The 17,948-nt window shown below is 43.9% G+C and overlaps 1 protein-coding gene across 3 annotated transcripts in view; it reads right to left on the reverse strand.

Moving 5' to 3' along the window:
• SP3 (Sp3 transcription factor) overlaps window positions 1-17,948 on the reverse strand; it is a 118,105-nt gene that overhangs the window by 36,415 nt on the left and 63,742 nt on the right. For all 3 annotated transcript variants that reach the window (XM_069225365.1, XM_069225363.1, XM_069225364.1), the window contains one exon: window positions 11,977-12,172. In XM_069225365.1, coding sequence (XP_069081466.1) covers window positions 11,977-12,172 — 196 coding nt within the window. The remainder of the gene's footprint in view (window positions 1-11,976; window positions 12,173-17,948) is intronic.

Raw genomic sequence — 17,948 nt, forward strand, 5'->3', positions numbered from 1 at the left:
GCTGGATAATGCATATCAGATTCTAAAGAAGTAGACCAACTCCTGCAATTTGGAAATTAAGATATAGGCCATCATCAGTGTGTAAAGGGGAAGAAGAAGAATGGCTGCTGAGTCATGGCCTTCCATACAGCCACAACCCCCATCAGGCCTGGCAGGTGCGTCTGAGTTGGCCATAGTGTCGGACCAGTACTATCCAGGAATATTCTACTAGGTCCTAGAAACATGTTCTGCAACTGGATTGTGATCAAAACATGCCTCAAGTTACCCCTTGGCTGTCTGGATTACCTCAGCCAACTACACAGACTGCCCCAGGGGGTTCCAAGAATGGTGGCTGAGTCTGCATTGATTGCGCTGAGCGATCAGGGACAGTACCTCGGAGGGCTGAGTCGCCCTGGTCCTGCAAAGGAACAGAGTCACAAGTTGTAGTCAAAGGAGTTGCCAAAGTGATCAAACTTGCAACAGCAGGCGTATCATTGCTGAGTGGACCAGAGGGTATCAGAGACGTCCTGATCACATCCGGCATGGACCGCCCCAAGATCTTGACTTGTGTAAGTTTGACCAATGGTTATAAACAATTCCAGCTTTATCTTCTTTTGACGTCTGGATCAAGAGTGCAACACTAAGGGAACAGTGTTAAGAAAGGGATTTCTCCTGCCCAATGGAGCTTTGTGTTACTTTTGGGAAGAATGTTTGGGAGATTGTTCCCTGTCAGCAGACTTCTCTAAAAAAGGAATGCTTAAGCCGGTCCCTGCAAATGTCGGGCATATATAGTGTCGCTTCCTGCTGCCCGATGACCTCTGGGTGAATTAAGCAACATGATTTGCAGGAGAAAGGATGTTGATCAGATCAGAAACCATGAGCAGATGCAATTTGGGTCGACAAAGACATTATCTTGAGGCATGTGAGGGGGCGTAAGCCTTGAAATCTTTGGAGGAGAAAATTGATCTAGTCCCTGTAGAAAATCTGAGCATGTTTTTTTCTTTTTTTACAACAAAGTTCTATATTCTGTCAATGAGAGGTTAAAAAAAAAACAACAACAAAAAAATAAAGAAACGGATTACAGTGTGCCACTTAGCTTCCAATACACTCCAATGCCCTCATATCCGGTGGCAGTGTGATGGCTTAAGCACAGTGGTGCCATGCGATGATGATGGGGAGCTATTGATAGATCTAGTCTGCCACCTGGACAGTCTTCATAAGATGAGGAATATGCTGGAAATGGTACCCAAGGGATGCTTGCATTTCGCTAAACCTTCAGAGCTGAAGCAATAGGAAAACCTTGGATTTTGCCTTTACCCTGGAACCTATTTTTGCTGGTTATAGAACGCTGTACACTTTACCATTGCTACCCAGTGGTAAAATACTCTTGCTCTCCTTTCAACATGGTGAAATTGCACCAGCCTTGTTTAAATTTAAGTGCCTATGAGCCCTCAGTATATGGTACCCATTGTACCTAGGGCGGGTGAATTACAATGCAAGCTGTTGACTACAGCACTCATTGTGCTGCATTGGCACCTGTCAAACATCTCTAACCCTACCAATGTAGCCTGGTGCGCAGTTTCAAACATCAAATTTAACATTCAAAAGAAAAGCCTAAATGTTCCTTTTAAATATTAAGGCGGCCTTAATGTCCATAAGGCAGGGTGCATTGTAGTTAAAGGTAGCCCTTTAAAGTGAAAATGCCCTCAAAACTATTTCCACTGTTGCACAAATGGGTGTTTGATAGGCAAGCACTAGGACACAATATTGTTAATAATTGTTATCTTGCATAAGGAAAAGCAAAACAATTATTTTGGGACGTTTTTAAACATTTATTACAAGATCAACTCAATGGTAAGTCGGGTTTGTGATAAATATTTTGGAAAACAGACTTTTAGAAAGTTACCTTTGCCTCTGCATGAAGTCCCTTGAAACTAAATCAGCATGTTGCAGTCTCCCTTCTGCCATCCAGTAAATGGCAGTGCAAATGTACGTGAACAAAGTTGTGATCTTGCTCCACAGACAACAACAAAAGGTTTTGGTGTGGAGCGATGCTGATGTGCCCTTGAGGGGGATTGCCTTTCGGGCCCAAGTACTTGATTAACTTCAAGGAGGCAAACCCCGTTACAAGTAGATAAAGCTAACACCCCAGACGTGCACCCTGCTATTGTCCTACCAGCCAAACCAGCCGCCATCACTGTGGGCCTCATGTTTACATCAGTGCCTGATCCTGCTGGAGTGTTGGGACTGGTTTGCTGAGGTTTTTCAGATGACATTTGGGGTCTTATCCACTGTCTGTTGCTGAAAGTTCAGCTTTATCCTACCAGACGTCTGTCCCAGAGTTTGTTGGGGATACAGGGGACGTCTAAAGCAGGATTTTAGCATTAGATGTGGGAGAACACTAGGACTACCATAATACACTCCCCACTCTCACTCCCAGCCTTCACAGCCCAAGTTTAGTGCAGCTGAAGAATTCACCCATCTTGAAAACACCCAAAGTGGGGAGGGTTAGCCCCCAAGGAGCTTTGCCCCTTCGGTTAGGACATCCCCTAGTCATTCACACATACTAGCTCATACCAGACACGAATATGGCATCTCCAGGGCCCAATTCAGAACACTCCTGGACTCGTGGAAAATCCAAAGAGAATTAACCCTGCTGTCTGACACCTGAGATGAGACCTGAAGGTCCTCCCAGGACTACGAAGTGGACTCCAAGTGTCATAAGACTGACCTTCTGTTTAAGATACAGGGGTGCTACAAGAGCCCTTTCCTGCAACTGTCCCGTTAAGTGGCAACTGGACCTGGACTGGATTCTGTGTGTCACCCTGTCAGTCTCAAAGTGTCTCCCTGAGGTGCTAAGGTGCTTTAGAACGGTACTTATGTGACAGCCTGGACTTAAAGGACTAATATCACAAGGTAAAATCTTTAACAGGATAAACCTGTTTAGAGTATCCGATCTGCGCTCCATCACAGTCCGGGCCAACCCGCACCTAGGTCCTAGGCTACCAAGACCACTGACCATCATTGGGACTTTTTGCTTTTTACCACTAAATTATACTTCAAATTTTAATTGGACTTTTGTGGTTTTTGTTTTAATTTTGTTTGTCACATTTACTCTTATTTTTCTAAATTTTTATTGCTTTGCATTTCAACTTTTACTGTTTTAGGACTGCATAAATACTTTAATTATTGCGTCTAAGTTCCAAAAATAAAATTTCTTCACAGAAAGCTACCAAACCACACAGAAAACACGACAAAAGAGAAGCCATGGTGACTCACAATGATTACAAAAATTATTGTAGTAATTATAAAAATATCTTGACTATTTCTGCAGGTTTAGCACTAACTCTGAAGATCGGATCCCACAAGCCAGAAAAAAGAAAACTGCTGGGACCCAGCATGGTGAGACATGGAAGTTTCTGATTTCCTCAATGGATGAGACAAGTTCTAGCTTCCAACAGCTGCTGCCCGATTTCATTATATTAATTGCATTAATTTTTTCCTTTCATAAAGGAGCTGCAAATTCAATTTTAGGTTGTTCCTTTTGCTGTAATGCTGCGTATTTGTGCGTTTCCTGCAATAGTAAGTGATAACAAAAAGAAAAAAATATAATGGGGTCGTCAAACCCCCCCCCCACCCCCCCAAAAAAGTAAATTATTAATACCAATTGAAATGAGAATACATTTTTAGATGTTTTATTGGACATAAGACCTCCTCCATTTAATGATGAACATCCGAGATTCAGATTTGTACAGCAGGGAGGTGCAGGAGATCCTGGTGCAGTTGGCACAGGTTTGTGTACATTGCTAATAACCCCAACAGCACCAAGGAATGAAGTTGCAGGACTGGGTATGGTTGATCCTGCAACTGTTGCCACAGTGCCTCCTGCTGACAGATGTAAAACAACTGTTAACATTGCTGCTGCTACTGTGATGCATCCAGAAGCACAAGCCAGAAGAGAGAATAGTATTTACAAATTGAAAATGTAATATGAGTACTAGTACATTAGAGAGATTAGCTGTCTAAAATGTGGATGAACCAGAGTAAAGAAGCAGCGAGTGTGTGATGCATATCTGAAATTTGAAGAGATGGCAGAAGATTGTGGTGCCAATTGGACTAAGAAAAGGGGTCTGCGTGAAACCTTAGGAACGTATGTGATAGAAACGGAGACTAATAAAATGGGTTAATTGCCCTTACAGGCTCATATTAAAGAATTAGCAAACTATACTAAGGAATGGATGAATCTACAGAAATATAGAGACATATGGGGACTGAAACCTAAGGAAGTGGCAAAGTACTAAAGAAAAAGAAATACCAAAAGAAACTAATGTGAATAAGCCTGGAAAAGAAATGGTTATTACAGAGGTTCCTGCGCGAGAAGTACATAGGAGGTGTCTATATTACGGTTTCTTACAGCTGTCTGATCTCTTTGCATTTAAAGTGAACTTTCCACAGTTTATGGAAGAACCAGAAATCTGTTTTATGGAAGTGGACAGATCAGTGAAAATGTCAATGGTGCTTTGGGTTGATTTCAATGCGCTATGTGAAATTGTGATTCACAACGATTCGTGGCTGTAGTGTAAAGCAGCCATAAATTGTCCAACAGATAAGTCACAGATTACTTTCTAATAATACCCTGTAGGAGGTTGGCTCTGTATATACTATTTCAAAGTAAGAAATAGTGTGCACAGAGTCCAAGGGTTCCCCTTAGAGGTAAGACAGTGGCAAAAAGAGTTAATTCTAATGCTCTATTTTGTGTAGAGCTTATCAGAGGGTATTGTTAAACATTTGTAGTACACACACAGGCAATAAATGAGGAACACACACTCAAAAACTTACTCCAGGTCAATAGGTTTTTATATAGAAAAATATCTTTTAAGTTTATTTTAAGAACCACAGGTTCAAGATTTACAAGTAATACTTCAAATGAAAGGTATTTCACTCAGGTATTCTAGGAACTTTGAATAATCACAATAGCATGTACAGTTTTGACAAAAATGGCAATAAGCTATTTTAAAAGTGGGCACAGTGCAAAAATCAACAGTTCATGGGGGAGGTAAGTAAATGTTAAGTTCACAAGTAAGTAACACACTTACAGGGTTCAAAGTTGGGTCCAAGGTAGCCCACCGTTGGGGGTTCAAGGCAACCCCAAAGTTACCACACCAGCAGCTCAGGGCCGGTCAGGTGTAGAGGTCAAAGTGGTGCCTAAAACACTTAGGCTTCAATGGTGATAGGGGTGCCCCAGTTCCAGTCTGCCAGCGGTTAAGTACCCGCGTCCTCAGAGGGCAGACCAGGGGGGGTTTTGTAGGGCACGGGGGGTGTTTTGACACAAGCAGGCACGGAAAGTACACCCTCAACGGCACAGGGGCGGCCAACAGGCGTTGTGTTTCAGATAGAAATCAATGGGGAGACCCGGGGGTCTCTTCAACTATGCAGGCAGGCACAGGGGGGTTCCTCGGGGTAGCCACCACCTTGGCTCGGCAGAAGGTCACCTGGGGGTCACTCCTGCACTGGAGTTTAGTTCCTTTAGGTCCTGGGGGCTGCGGGTGCAGTGTTGATTCCAGACGTTGGGTTCCTTGTTACAGGCAGTTGCGGTCAAGGGGAGCCTCTGGATTTCCTCTGCAGGCGTCGCTGTGGGGGCTCAGGGAGTCAACTCTGGCTACTTACAGGCTCGCAGTCACCGGGGAGTCCTCCCTGAGGGGTTTGTTTTCTGCAGGTCGAGCCGGGGGCATCGGGTGCAGTGTGGAAAGTCTCACGCTTTCGGCAGGAAACGTGGGGTCTTTAAAGCTGCTTCTTTGTTGCAGAAAGTTGCAGTTTCTTGAACAGGGCCGCTGTTCTCAGGTGCTCCTTGGTCCTTTAGATGCAGGGCAGTCCTGAGGTCGCTGGTCCCTGTTGGACGCGTCGCTAGTGCAGTTTTTGTCAAAGTAGGGAGACAGGCTGGCAGGGCTGGGGCCAAATCAGTTGTCATCTCAGTCTTCGCTGCAGGGCTTCAGGCCAGCAGTCCTTCTTCTTCTTTAGGTTACATGAATCTGTCTTCTTTGGTTCTGGGAACCCCTAAATACTGAATTTAGGGGTGTGTTTAGGTCTGGGAGGGCAGTAGCCAATGGCTACTGGCCCTGAGGGTGGCTACAACCTCTTTGTGGCTCCTCCCTGTGGGGAGGGGGCACATCCCTAATCCTACTGGGGGAATCCTCCTTCTACAAGATGGAGGATTTCTAAAAGTAAGAGTCACCTCAGTTCAGGACACCTTAGGGTCTGAGCTGACTGGGGGGTGACTCCTCCTTGCTTTCCTCATTATCTCCTTCAGCCTTGACTCCAAAAGTGGGGGCAGTGGCTGGAGGGGCAGGCATCTCCACTAGCTGGGATTCCCTGTGGCACTGTAACAGAGGGTGAGCCTTTGAGGCTCACCGCCAGGTGTCACAGTTCCTGCAGAGGGCGGTGAGAAGCCCCTCCACCCAGTACAGGCCTTGGTCCTTGCCCCAGAGTGACAAAGGCACTCTCCCAATGTGGCCAGCAACATGTCTGGTGTGTGGCAGGCTGGCAGAAACTAGTCAGCCCACACTGGAAGTTGGGTATGTTTTCAGGGGGCATCTCTAAGATGCCCTCTGGGTGTATTTTACAATAAAGTGCACACTGGCATCAGTGTGCATTTATTGGATACCAAACTTCCCAGTTTTCAGTGTAGCCATTATGGTGCTGTGGAGTTCGTGTCTGAAATACTCCCAGACCATATACTCTTATGGCTACTCTGCACTTACAATGTCTAAGGTTTTGCTTAGACACTGTAGGGGCATAGTGCTCATGCACATATGCCCTCACCTGTGGTATAGTGCACCCTGCCTTAGGGCTGCAAGGCCTGCTAGAGGGGTGACTTACCTATGCCACAGGCAGTGTGAGGTTGGCATGGTACTCTGAGGGGAGTGCCATGTCGACTTAGTCATTTTCTCCCCACCAGCACACACAAGATGGGTACCAGTTACAAGGGACTTACCTGAGTGCCAGGGTTGTGCCAATTGTGGAGACAAAGGTACAGTTTAGGGAAAGAACACTTGTGCTGGGGCCTGGTTAGCAGGGTCCCAGCACACTTTCAATTCATAACTTAGCATCAGCAAAGGCAAAAAGTCAGGGGGTAACCATGCCAAGGAGTCCTTTCCTTACATACCCCCGCTGCTTTAGTCCCGGATACGTACAAGTGAAAGCACATTCGAGGTGACAGGTCCCAGAAAAAGAGATGAATTTGGTCAAAGATTATGAGAGCTACTCAACATCAGAAAGAGAGTGTCCATATTATGAGAGGCGTATGCAAATTTATAAAAAAATCAAGAGAATTGAAAATCCCACAAAAGAAAAGTAGTGATTTTATGTCAGCTTTAGTTCAAGTTAATTGATGAAATAATAAAGTACACAATTGAAGCAAAGCAACAGAAACCAAACGAGATCTTAATGATGCTCAGATGTAGCACTTTCAGCAATGTGATTTAAATAAGCAAGAGGATTTGGCAGATTTTGGTTGTGTGGGTGGTACAAATTGTGATGTAATTGTGCAAGGAAGTGGTGATCAGAAAACAAGTTGTTCCTCAAGGGAGAGTTACGGACTTTGTCACTGGCTCAAACGAAACAAGAAGAGTAGCCCCTGTCAATATTGCAGGCATCTTAGCCACTGGAAACAAGAATGAAAATCAAATCTGGATTGAAACAACTCAGAAATATTGGGTTCCCTAAATACAACAGAGTCCAAATCAGTTAGCACAGGGTACACTGCAAGTTCTTTAGTCAATGGTTCCAGCACAACTGCCTAATGTGCAAAACATGCAGAATCAAGGGGTAATCAATATAAATCTGGCAGAGCCCCAGTTTTGCAAAATGCTAGAAATCAAATGCACGTTATGCAGAAAAATCCATTACTTCTAATAATTTTCACCAAATTTGACTAATTCACAACGACTGTGGCGGAAGGGGAAGGGTCACGGCATGCCTGGAACCCTCTCTTGATACCCATTAGTTCTGATCTAGCTTTGAATAGGGTTGATCTATTGGTGCTCCTTATAATAAGACAATATTGGATGTGTCTCTGGAAAACAAAGGAATTTGCTCCATACTGCGAGGCCCTGGTCGAACTTAAAGAGCTAGGTAAAAAAAAGTGTACTTACTCCTTGGCTTAGTAAAATTAAACATCTTTGTACACTTATTAAAATGGAGGAATTTTGGAAGGCGTCAATGACAATAATAAAAACTAGCGCATTCAGAGAGTAGAATATCTTCTGGGACTGTATGCTATTCAGGCTGTGGAATGATCAAAATGAGGAAGGTTTTACTGCAAAAGTTCATAAATGTATTTCCGGCTTTGAGCCATATCCGAATAGGATGAGACCCAGTTACACAAACAAAAGAGTACATATAAGATTTAGAATTGGTAATCTACCCCTCAAAACATTCACAGCTAAATAGGCAAAGGATACTATTTCAATGGTTTTCTGATCCTTCTGCCCCTTGTCCTCAGAGACAAAAGACAATTTTTTATTCTTTTGCCCTGGGTAATCACTCCCAGAAAAAAGTGGATTGCCCCATCTGTAGACTAAGGAATTGTACATTTTTGGGATGCACTCGGGCTCTTGAGATGTGAAAACTGAGCAAGATACATTCGCCATATCCTTGGCCTGGCAAATTAGATCCGGGATACTTGGCAAAAGTTCGGATAATCCACAATACAGTTGTAGGTTTTCCTTTTGTACCTCTGAGGAAAGTCTCCCTTTATGCCGGGGGTACCTAACCTTTTACATGTATTGTTCTTTTTATGATTATATATGCATTCCAATATTTTTACTGTTAGAACTCTGCAATAATAATGTGCTTGAATGATGGTTTCAAACATGCAGGTTTTCATATAAGTATATTGATTTGTCATTTGTGGATGTTCATACCAATGGAATCTTTCAGCAGTTCATGTAAGTGTGTACATTTCTCAGGTAAGTAAATGTGGAAATATACCAGTTTCAGCTTTATTTTATTTTTGTTGCAAACACCAAAATGAAAGTGGATGAATACAGGTAGTTAGCAAAAAATAAATATGGATGAATACAAACGAAGTGTCAAACAAATAAATGGCATAAACCGGGAGCCCTAATTTTACAAGGCTGCAATAGCACATTCTGACCTTTACTGTTTGCACTATGTAATATGAATATGCACAAGGGTTCTTAAAGGCGATAACATCTGGCTTTTGCATTGTAAGTGGAGACATATGTTTTTACTGTACATTTTATTACTATTTATATGCATTGTACTTTTATGTTTTTTTTTATAATACAAAATAAAGGAAATAATTCAACTGCATGCATGGAGCAGTCCGAGAAGTATACCAGAGTGGCCCATATCGAGACGGAGAGGTAAATGGCCACCCAGTATCATATGTAACAGATACAGATGCTACCCTGTCCGATGGGAGGTTCCTAATCTACCCATGTGGGGAAAACAAATGCAAATTGCTTCCATTAGTAATGGACAAATTATGAATGTAGTCTCAGCTAATGTCCCTGAAAAAAATCTGCCCATTTGAGAACAGCCATGATTCATATTGTGATGAGTCCTATAAAGTTACTTGAGAGGGATCTTCTTTGCTGAATTAATTGCATGGTTTATTATATGCCATTTGGTAGAGGAATTCAAACCCAACATAAAGACTTCCCCTTTACAATTAAATCAGAAAAGTGTAGAGTAAACTTACTCCCAGTTCTCACAATAAGATGTTTTGCCACCCAAATGAAGACGGAGTGAACGGAGATATGGGGTTTTACGGGTAAAGAGAGGGACTAATCAAAAGTGCAGAACCAGAGAAAATGACAGTGAAACCAAATGCAGGTTATTCCTTAGCTCCTGAATACAAGCTTACCAAGGAAGTAAAGGGGATGAAGCCCATAATCAAGAAGATGAAATAATAAAAATTAAACAAAATGGCAAGTTTACAAGAAATGTTAGGCAGCCCATGTAAATCACCTGTGATGGTAGTTTAAAAAGGGAAAAAACCCCAACAAAAAAAACAGTGTCAAATCAAGAGTAGTCCAAGCATTTTCTAAAAAATAAATACAATTGTAGTTCCATGTTGTCCTGTGGTACCAAATACTGCTTTGATTTGGTTTCAGATTCCTGTAGATACAGAATGGTACGCAGTCATTAACTTTTGCCAAGCATTCTTCTCCATTCCTCCTCATGAAGATAGACAGTGTCTTTTTGCATTCAGATTCCTCAATAAAATCCTGGTTTGGTGTTGTATTCTGCAAGGGTACACAGAGAGCCCTCAATTTTTAGTCGATACTAAAAATGATTTGCGAAGTCTACAATTGCCCTGCAATCAGTGCTGGTGCAATACATAAATAATCTGATATGTGCAACCAAAGATTGAAAGTTGGACACAATTGCGCTTTTGAACCACTTTGCTGACAATGGTCATAAAATGTCTTCCTCAAATATGAAGTACTGTATATAATAAGTGATCTCTTTGGCACATCAAATTGTAAAGTGGGTGAGAAAACCGCCCAAAGAAAACATTCCTGAAATTCTAAAAATGAATTCTCGAAGTCCCTTAAGGGAAACAAGGATGTTCCTGAGAATGGTTAGCTACTGTTGACAGAGGATTATAAATGTTTCCCTCATTCTAAAACTTTTACTTAGTCTTACCCACAATGATGTTTCTGATCCAGTGTCATTTGATGAGGAATGTATGACTGACTTCCTCGTGCTCAGAGATAAACTAAGTTGTGCACCTCCTCTAGGAATGCCAAAATACAAAAAGTGAATTTTAGCTATTTTTTTCACGAGAGAAGTGTGAGCTTTGTCAGTTCTGGTTAAAGAGCATGGTGAAATCAAGAGACCCATGGCTTATTTCTCTGCCAAATTAGACCAAATTGCTTCTGCACTTCTTGAATGTTTAACATTGGTTGCAGCCCACTGCCCTGCAACTGAACCGAGTGAGGGAATTGTAACGATTTACACATGTATTGTGGAAGTCCATCATTCAATTGAGATTTTGTTGACTAGCACACAAACTCAACCCCTTACTAACAGTTGTCTTATCAAATAAGAGCAAATAATTTGATGGCAGACAATGTTTCAAATCATAAGATACAATACATTGATTCCTGCAACACTTTTGCCAATTGTAAGCAGATATGAGGAAAATGATGAAAATGAGCGTGATTCGGACCATGACTGCATGAAGGTAACAGAACTGTGCATCAGGCTATGACCTGACATACCTGATGTTCCACTTGAACAGGCTGCTCAGACTCTGTAGATGGTTCTGGTCTTTGAGACCACTGTGATGCATGAAGACCAGCATATGCAGCTTGCTCTATATAGAGTATCGAGGAAGCATCATGCATGATTTAACGTAAACACAAATAGAGGAATTTATTGCACTTACAAGAGCATGTTTCTTATCTGATGGACTGAGTGTTACAATTTACACTGATAGCTAGCGTGGATTTGGTGTGGTCCATGACTAGACAGTTGTAGTCTTAAAGGTGTTTTATGACGTCCCAGGTAGTGCAATTCGAAATGAGACACATTCTGCATTTGCTAGAATCACTGCAAATGCCTGAAGAAATATCTGCAGTGAAATGTTCATCTCATAAAACATGCTCTGGTATGTACACTTCGTAATAAGATATGCTGATAAGGTGGCAAAGTACCTTGCTCTCGAATTAGCTACAACAAATGTCCAAGAACAATGTAAAACTGAAAAGGAGAATGTGCATTGTTTTCTATTGACATAAATTTGGACATTAAATGAGCAAAATGAGCTCTAAGATGCTGCAACAGAAAGTAAGATAGTAAAATCCTGATTGTACAAAAAGTCATAATATTTCGATATTTCAAAAGACATTGGTAACAGGACCTGTAACTGGTGTTGGAACTTTTTAATAGGTTTTATTTCAATTCAAATTTAGATTGCACTGACAATTACAAGAACATTTCATGCTGTAAAAGCTTATTTCTTACCTTCCTCCACCATCTTTGCAGTTAGGACAAGTGCACGCTACTCTTCGCAACCTTTTCCCTTCTAGATGAGATTGGTCCCCTTCTTCTTCTACCACCTGCACCCTTAAATGTGTCAGATCATTGGTATTTAGAGTGGAGTCTCCACTAAGATGCTGCCATTCCTCGGGATCAGGCTGTTCCTCTTTAATTCTTATACCTAAAGAAAAAACAAAAGTAATGGTATCTCATCTAAAGGCAAAAAAAACAACAACAAAAAACTCTAGAAACCGTGGTGGGAAATAAACAAAAAATGCAATCAGAAGGAAAGTACTAGAAAGAGATTGGAAATAAGGCACATGACTAGGATCTGTAAACTGTTTATGTAACCTGAAAGTGTAAATGCGAGATGACTCAGTTCTTGAACATCTAGTTTGTCAATGTAAAGTTTGGATGGCGGAAATATTATGCACAGAACTAAAACCTGACACACAAATTATTTTTTATAAATAAAGAAATGTTATTTACTACATAAACTAAAAACAGTGTGTATGTGTGTGTATGTATGTATAGATACCGTTGGGAAAAAACAAAAGGTATCATGCAGCCAATGTCCAGTACAATGCACTTCAAAAATCCATTTGTAAGTATTCCATACAGCAGTGTGGACACAAAGTGAAAGGGACAATACATTAATCTCATGCTAACGCATATCCAACGGGGGTGTTCGTATCGGTATATTGCATGGAACCTTGTACCTAGTATTTACTGCTACTGTGGCAGCGACTGGACCATTGGTCTTTCTCAGAGTGTCATATTTTCTGCATCTGACATTGCACGACCCAGATATGCCTTTAGGGGTCCCCCGTATGTTTTTAGGTCATAATGCCCTGGGTAGTAGGACGCTGGGGTAGCAGGTTGCTGTATTTTTCGGCACGCATGCAGCATATGGCCAAGTCTGTGATCCAGTCAGCTATTGTGGGAATTTTGCCTTTGCCCCAGTGTATGGCTACTTTGTGCTTGACTATCAACAGTGCCAGGCCTACGAATTTCCACTCTCTTAGGGATTTTTTAGTTTTATTTTTTTAAAACAAAGCCCAACAGTTCTGTCTTTGGGTCTGCCACCAGTGTCAGGCCTGTAATGGTGTTAAGAACCTAGAATAGCTTCCTCCAGTAGTCACTAATTGGTGGGCAGTCCCAGGCTAGATGGAGAAAACGTTTATAATGAGTCAGTCTGTCTCTCCCATTCATGGAGACTTCTTTAGTATGTTCCGAGCAAGAAGTCCATTGCTTGTCCGTTATTTCAGTTTCCAGCTCGCAGGTCCACAATTCTGGTTGGCAACCCTCAGAGTCCACCACAGCAGCAATGTGCTGGTATAGTATGCCTCAGCAGAAAAGCACAGCTATCCCTCTAGAATAGGCAGAGTATCCTGCAAAGTAGTAATCTGTTCTCCAACTTCTCACCACCCAATGTGATTTCTCTTTAACAAGATGGGTCTCTTGCAGTAATAAAAAAAAAAATCTATATGGTGTCTCTTGGCATATGCGAAAATATGACTCCTATTACTCCTGTCATTGAGGCCTCTCATGTTCCATGTCATCACTCAAAGATAGACAAGCTCAACCCTACTCATCAATTTATTATATTAGCTGGATGTGCATGTGCTGTTTCACGTGCCGTGGTTTAACCGGGCATGAAGAAAATAACATATGCATTTTCAAGTGTCCCCAAAGCCTCTTTACCCTCACCCACACTCAGTTCAAATTCCTAGCAGTCGCCACACCGCAATCCCACTTATTGAACACAACAATTCCCCTCCTCCCCCTCCAGGATCTGAAACCAAGCAATTCCGCCACAAATGTGTCACGAGACAAAACATGTGATCCCAGTTGCTGTTAAAGAGCTTGTCCTGCCGATTCATGAGTTAGGTCTCATGTACACTGCTCTGTGTTGTAATAATCAAACGTCAAACAATGTACAGTATATTCAGAGTAAGTTGTGTCATTAACTAAATGTACAGTACCTTTCTACTGTGCAGGCATCCCACCTTCTTTGACCCAGGCATACTTCCCAATAAGATCACTGTATTCACATCAATGGCTCTGAAAGTCCAGTGAGCACTACCATCTTTCACAGATGCTTTGTGTATTTTAGTTTAGTCATGTGAAGTCTGTAAAGAGCAATGTTACTCGATGTCACTTAGGTTCTGCCCAGGGCTGGGATATGCATCACAGCGACTCTTGGTGGGCTGCTTGAGTTATTTATCCAGGAAATATCACCAATGCTTGTGAAGTAATGGATCTTGCTTTCTAGAGTGAAAGAAAGCAGTGGCAGGCATAGCATGCAATATCCTATGTCCATCTCACACAGTCATTTTTTATAACCGGTGCAAATTTACATTGGGGATCTTGCACCTTCCGTGTGGACAACAGTGAAACAGTCGCCCTCATTCTTCTCGACCTCTCGGCTGCCTTTGACACCGTCTGTCACCGCACCCTAACCACACGCCTCCGCTCCACCGGGATCCAAGGCCAGGCCCTGGACTGGATCACCTCCTTCCTCGCAAACCGTTCCCAAAGAGTTTACCTCCCTCCGTTTCGCTCAGAACCCACTGAGATCATCTGCGGCATACCTCAAGGCTCATCGCTCAGCCAGACACTCTTCAATGTCTACATGAGCCCCCTCGCCAACATCGTACGCAAGCACGACATCATCATCATCACCTCCTACGCCGACACCCAACTTATACTCTCCCTCACCAAGGACCCCGCCAGCGCCAAGACCAACCTACAAGAGGGTATGAAGGACGTCGCAGATTGGATGAGGCTCAGCCGCCTAAAGCTGAACTCCGAAAAAACGGAAGTCCTCATCCTTGGCAACACCCCGTCCGCCTGGGACGACTCCTGGCGGCCCACGGCCCTCGGCACCGCACCGACCCCCACAGACCACGCCTGCAACCTCGGCTTCATCTTGGACCCTCTTCTCACCATGACCAAGCAAGTCAACGCCGTGTCCTCCACCTGCTTCCTCACCCTCCGCATGCTCCGCAAGATCTTCCGCTGGATCCCCGCCGACACCAGAAAAACCGTGACCCACGCCCTCGTCACGAGCCGCCTGGACTACGGCAACACTCTCTACGCCGGGACCACAGCCAAACTCCAAAATCGCCTGCAACGCATTCAAAACGCCTCGGCCCGCCTCATCCTCGACGTATCCCGCAGCAGCCACATCTCCGCACACCTGAGACACCTGCATTGGCTCCCAGTCAGCAAAAGGATCACCTTCCGACTTCTCACCCACGCACACAAAGCCCTCCACGACAAGGGACCGGAATACCTCAACAGACGCCTCAACTTCTACGTCCCCACCCGCCGCCTCCGCTCCTCTGGCCTCGGACTCGCTGCTGTCCCTCACATCCGCCGCTCCACGGCGGGTGGGAGATCCTTCTCCTTCCTGGCGGCCAAGACCTGGAACTCCCTCCCCACCAGCCTCAGGACCACCCAGGACCACTCCGCTTTCCGGAGACTCCTAAAAACCTGGCTGTTTGAGCAGCGATAACCCCCCCCTTTTCCCCTAGCGCCTTGAGACCCGCACGGGTGAGTATCGCGCTTTATAAATGTTAATGATTTGATTTGATTTGATTGTGTGGTCAGGATAAAATAAAAGATGTGACCCTTCATTGAGGTATTTTCTTTCTCGCGCTATCTCCAGGCGGTGTTACATAGTATGTGGAATGTTAAGTGTCCATAGGTAGAATGCTGTGAGGTAGGATAGAATGTGGGAGTGAAGAGAGAATGTGGTGAGGGATGGAATGCAGGGCGACAGTTCATGCTGGCGTTACTGAAGAAGACTTATAATAAAGATATTTCTGTACAATTACATGTCTGTGGCGTTACAACCGGTGGGCACAGTGATCTCTGTAATTAAGGATTTTGGCAAGGATGGGTCACAGTGGGGGCACCACGGACAAGCCAGGATCTTATAGTGTGATGTGCTCTCAACCACAAACACAGAGGGCAATTTTGTGTGACCAAACAGCTCGACAATCAGATTCTCCACATACGTTCCACTTTTCTCCATTGCTGTGGTCTTGTGCACACCCACAAAGCAAGTGTTGTTCCTGCGAGATCACGCCTCGTTCATTCTTCCTATTCACAGTGCCAAGTCCTGTGACCATTTTCTTTGGTGAGTTGCTCACATCAGTCAGTATAGGCATCCGCATCAGAGATGGCAAGATCAAGATGCTGCTCATGCTTCACCACCTTCTCCCTCACAGTGTCTAGCCTCAAAGTTCAACTCAAAGTTTGTCAATTTTGGCTATTTTACTATTAATCTTTTCTAGGAGTGCCTTCAGTCAGTGTTCGGTTCCCTTACACGTCTGTCCGCTGTCTGCACCTGTGCGTGTCCGCCTCCACGTCTTTATCTTGGACGGGAAGAACCTTTTTAGGTTTAAATGCTACTTTGCCATGCAATGGATCTCCTCTGACGAATGTGTTGCGGTGAGGAACACTTCACAGATGCCGTTAGTTAAGGCAGGTGCTGGGGCCTATAGTGAATGCAGAGGCTCATTGTTTCCTCCTTTACTTGACAGGTGTGGACGACAATTACAACAGCGGGATATGCAGAGGAATATGGTGGTAAACGTACGAAATGCAGTCTGATATGTGACAGTGGTTGATCATGACCTAGTAATGCCTATTACATTTCCCCATTCGCAGCATTCGGTTGTGCTCATGTGCTTGCGCTCTAATGCATGTATGGCAGCTTGTGCAGCTTGGCCCAGCTGGCACAACAGCTTCGCTCACTGAGTTGCCCCCCCACAACAGAGTGTGCCGTGGCTCCTCCCAGCAGCCACTCAATTACACTCACACTGGGAGTGGTGCAGCCAGCATCGCCCGCCAGTCCAGTGAGTCCAAGGCAACACCCGCAAGTGCTCTTCTTCCGGGCCTGCTGTAGCCTCTCAGCTGCTTGACCAGGCCTCTCCACTACCATCAAGGTGTCAAAGGCATGGACCATAGTCCTGCAACACAACTGTATGGCAATCTGGCATATTCAGCACAATTACGTGTTGTCAGCCGCCAGAGCTCTAGCAGAGTGTGGCCATCTTGACAGGATCCCAATCTACGCCCCAGAAGATACAATGTAAACCTCAATTAAAGAGGTATTACCACACAAAAAATTGTGCAAAATGCAACATATGCTCATCTGAATCACAACTGAACGTTGATAAGACAACAAGCCTAGAACTTCCAGGAACACAGCCATGTCAAATGTTTGTTGATAATGTGATAAATGCAATAAAAAGAAGAGAACTGGGACAGCGAGCAATGATTGTAAATGCAAAAATGCAAAACATAACAATCAAGAAGAAAAGAAAATCGGGAGTCATGGGTCCGGGTAAAAACAAACCTCAGTACATTAACTGCCAGAGTGTCAAAGCACAACGGGCTCAAACAGGGCTGTGTGCTGGCTCATCTCCTTTACAATCTTTACACTGCCAACCTGGATGCTGCCCTGAAGGGAACTAGCCTAGTTACTCCAAAGCAGGACGGGGTGCGTCTATCCGTCCCGCAGTATGCAAATGATACTGTAATTATGGACCACACAAAAGCCGGTTTACAGAGAGACCTGAACGCACTGTGGAGCTACAACCAGGAGAATAATTTGCAGGTGAAAGAGTAAAATCAAGATCGTTTTTGGCAAGTACCCCCATAAAACACAAACTCCCTGGTGGCTGGGACTACTACATATTTCGACAGCTACCGCCTACAACTATCTGGGAGTTTGGTTCTCAGAAGATACCATGCCGGCCGTTCACCTAAGGCATTTAAGATCTGAATCCCTCTGTGTCATCAACTTATTGAAGTGCCTAAGCGATCGCCTACACAGTCCCACTGCTGAGCCCATGCTGACTGCATTTAGAGCAAAACTGATTCCAGCTCTTAATTACGGCCACTTGGCCTTCCCGGGGGCCCTCAACAAGTTTCTAAAAGGC

This window comes from Pleurodeles waltl, chromosome 3_1 (assembly GCF_031143425.1).
Source record: "Pleurodeles waltl isolate 20211129_DDA chromosome 3_1, aPleWal1.hap1.20221129, whole genome shotgun sequence".
In the NCBI taxonomy this organism is placed as follows: Eukaryota; Metazoa; Chordata; class Amphibia; order Caudata; family Salamandridae; genus Pleurodeles; species Pleurodeles waltl.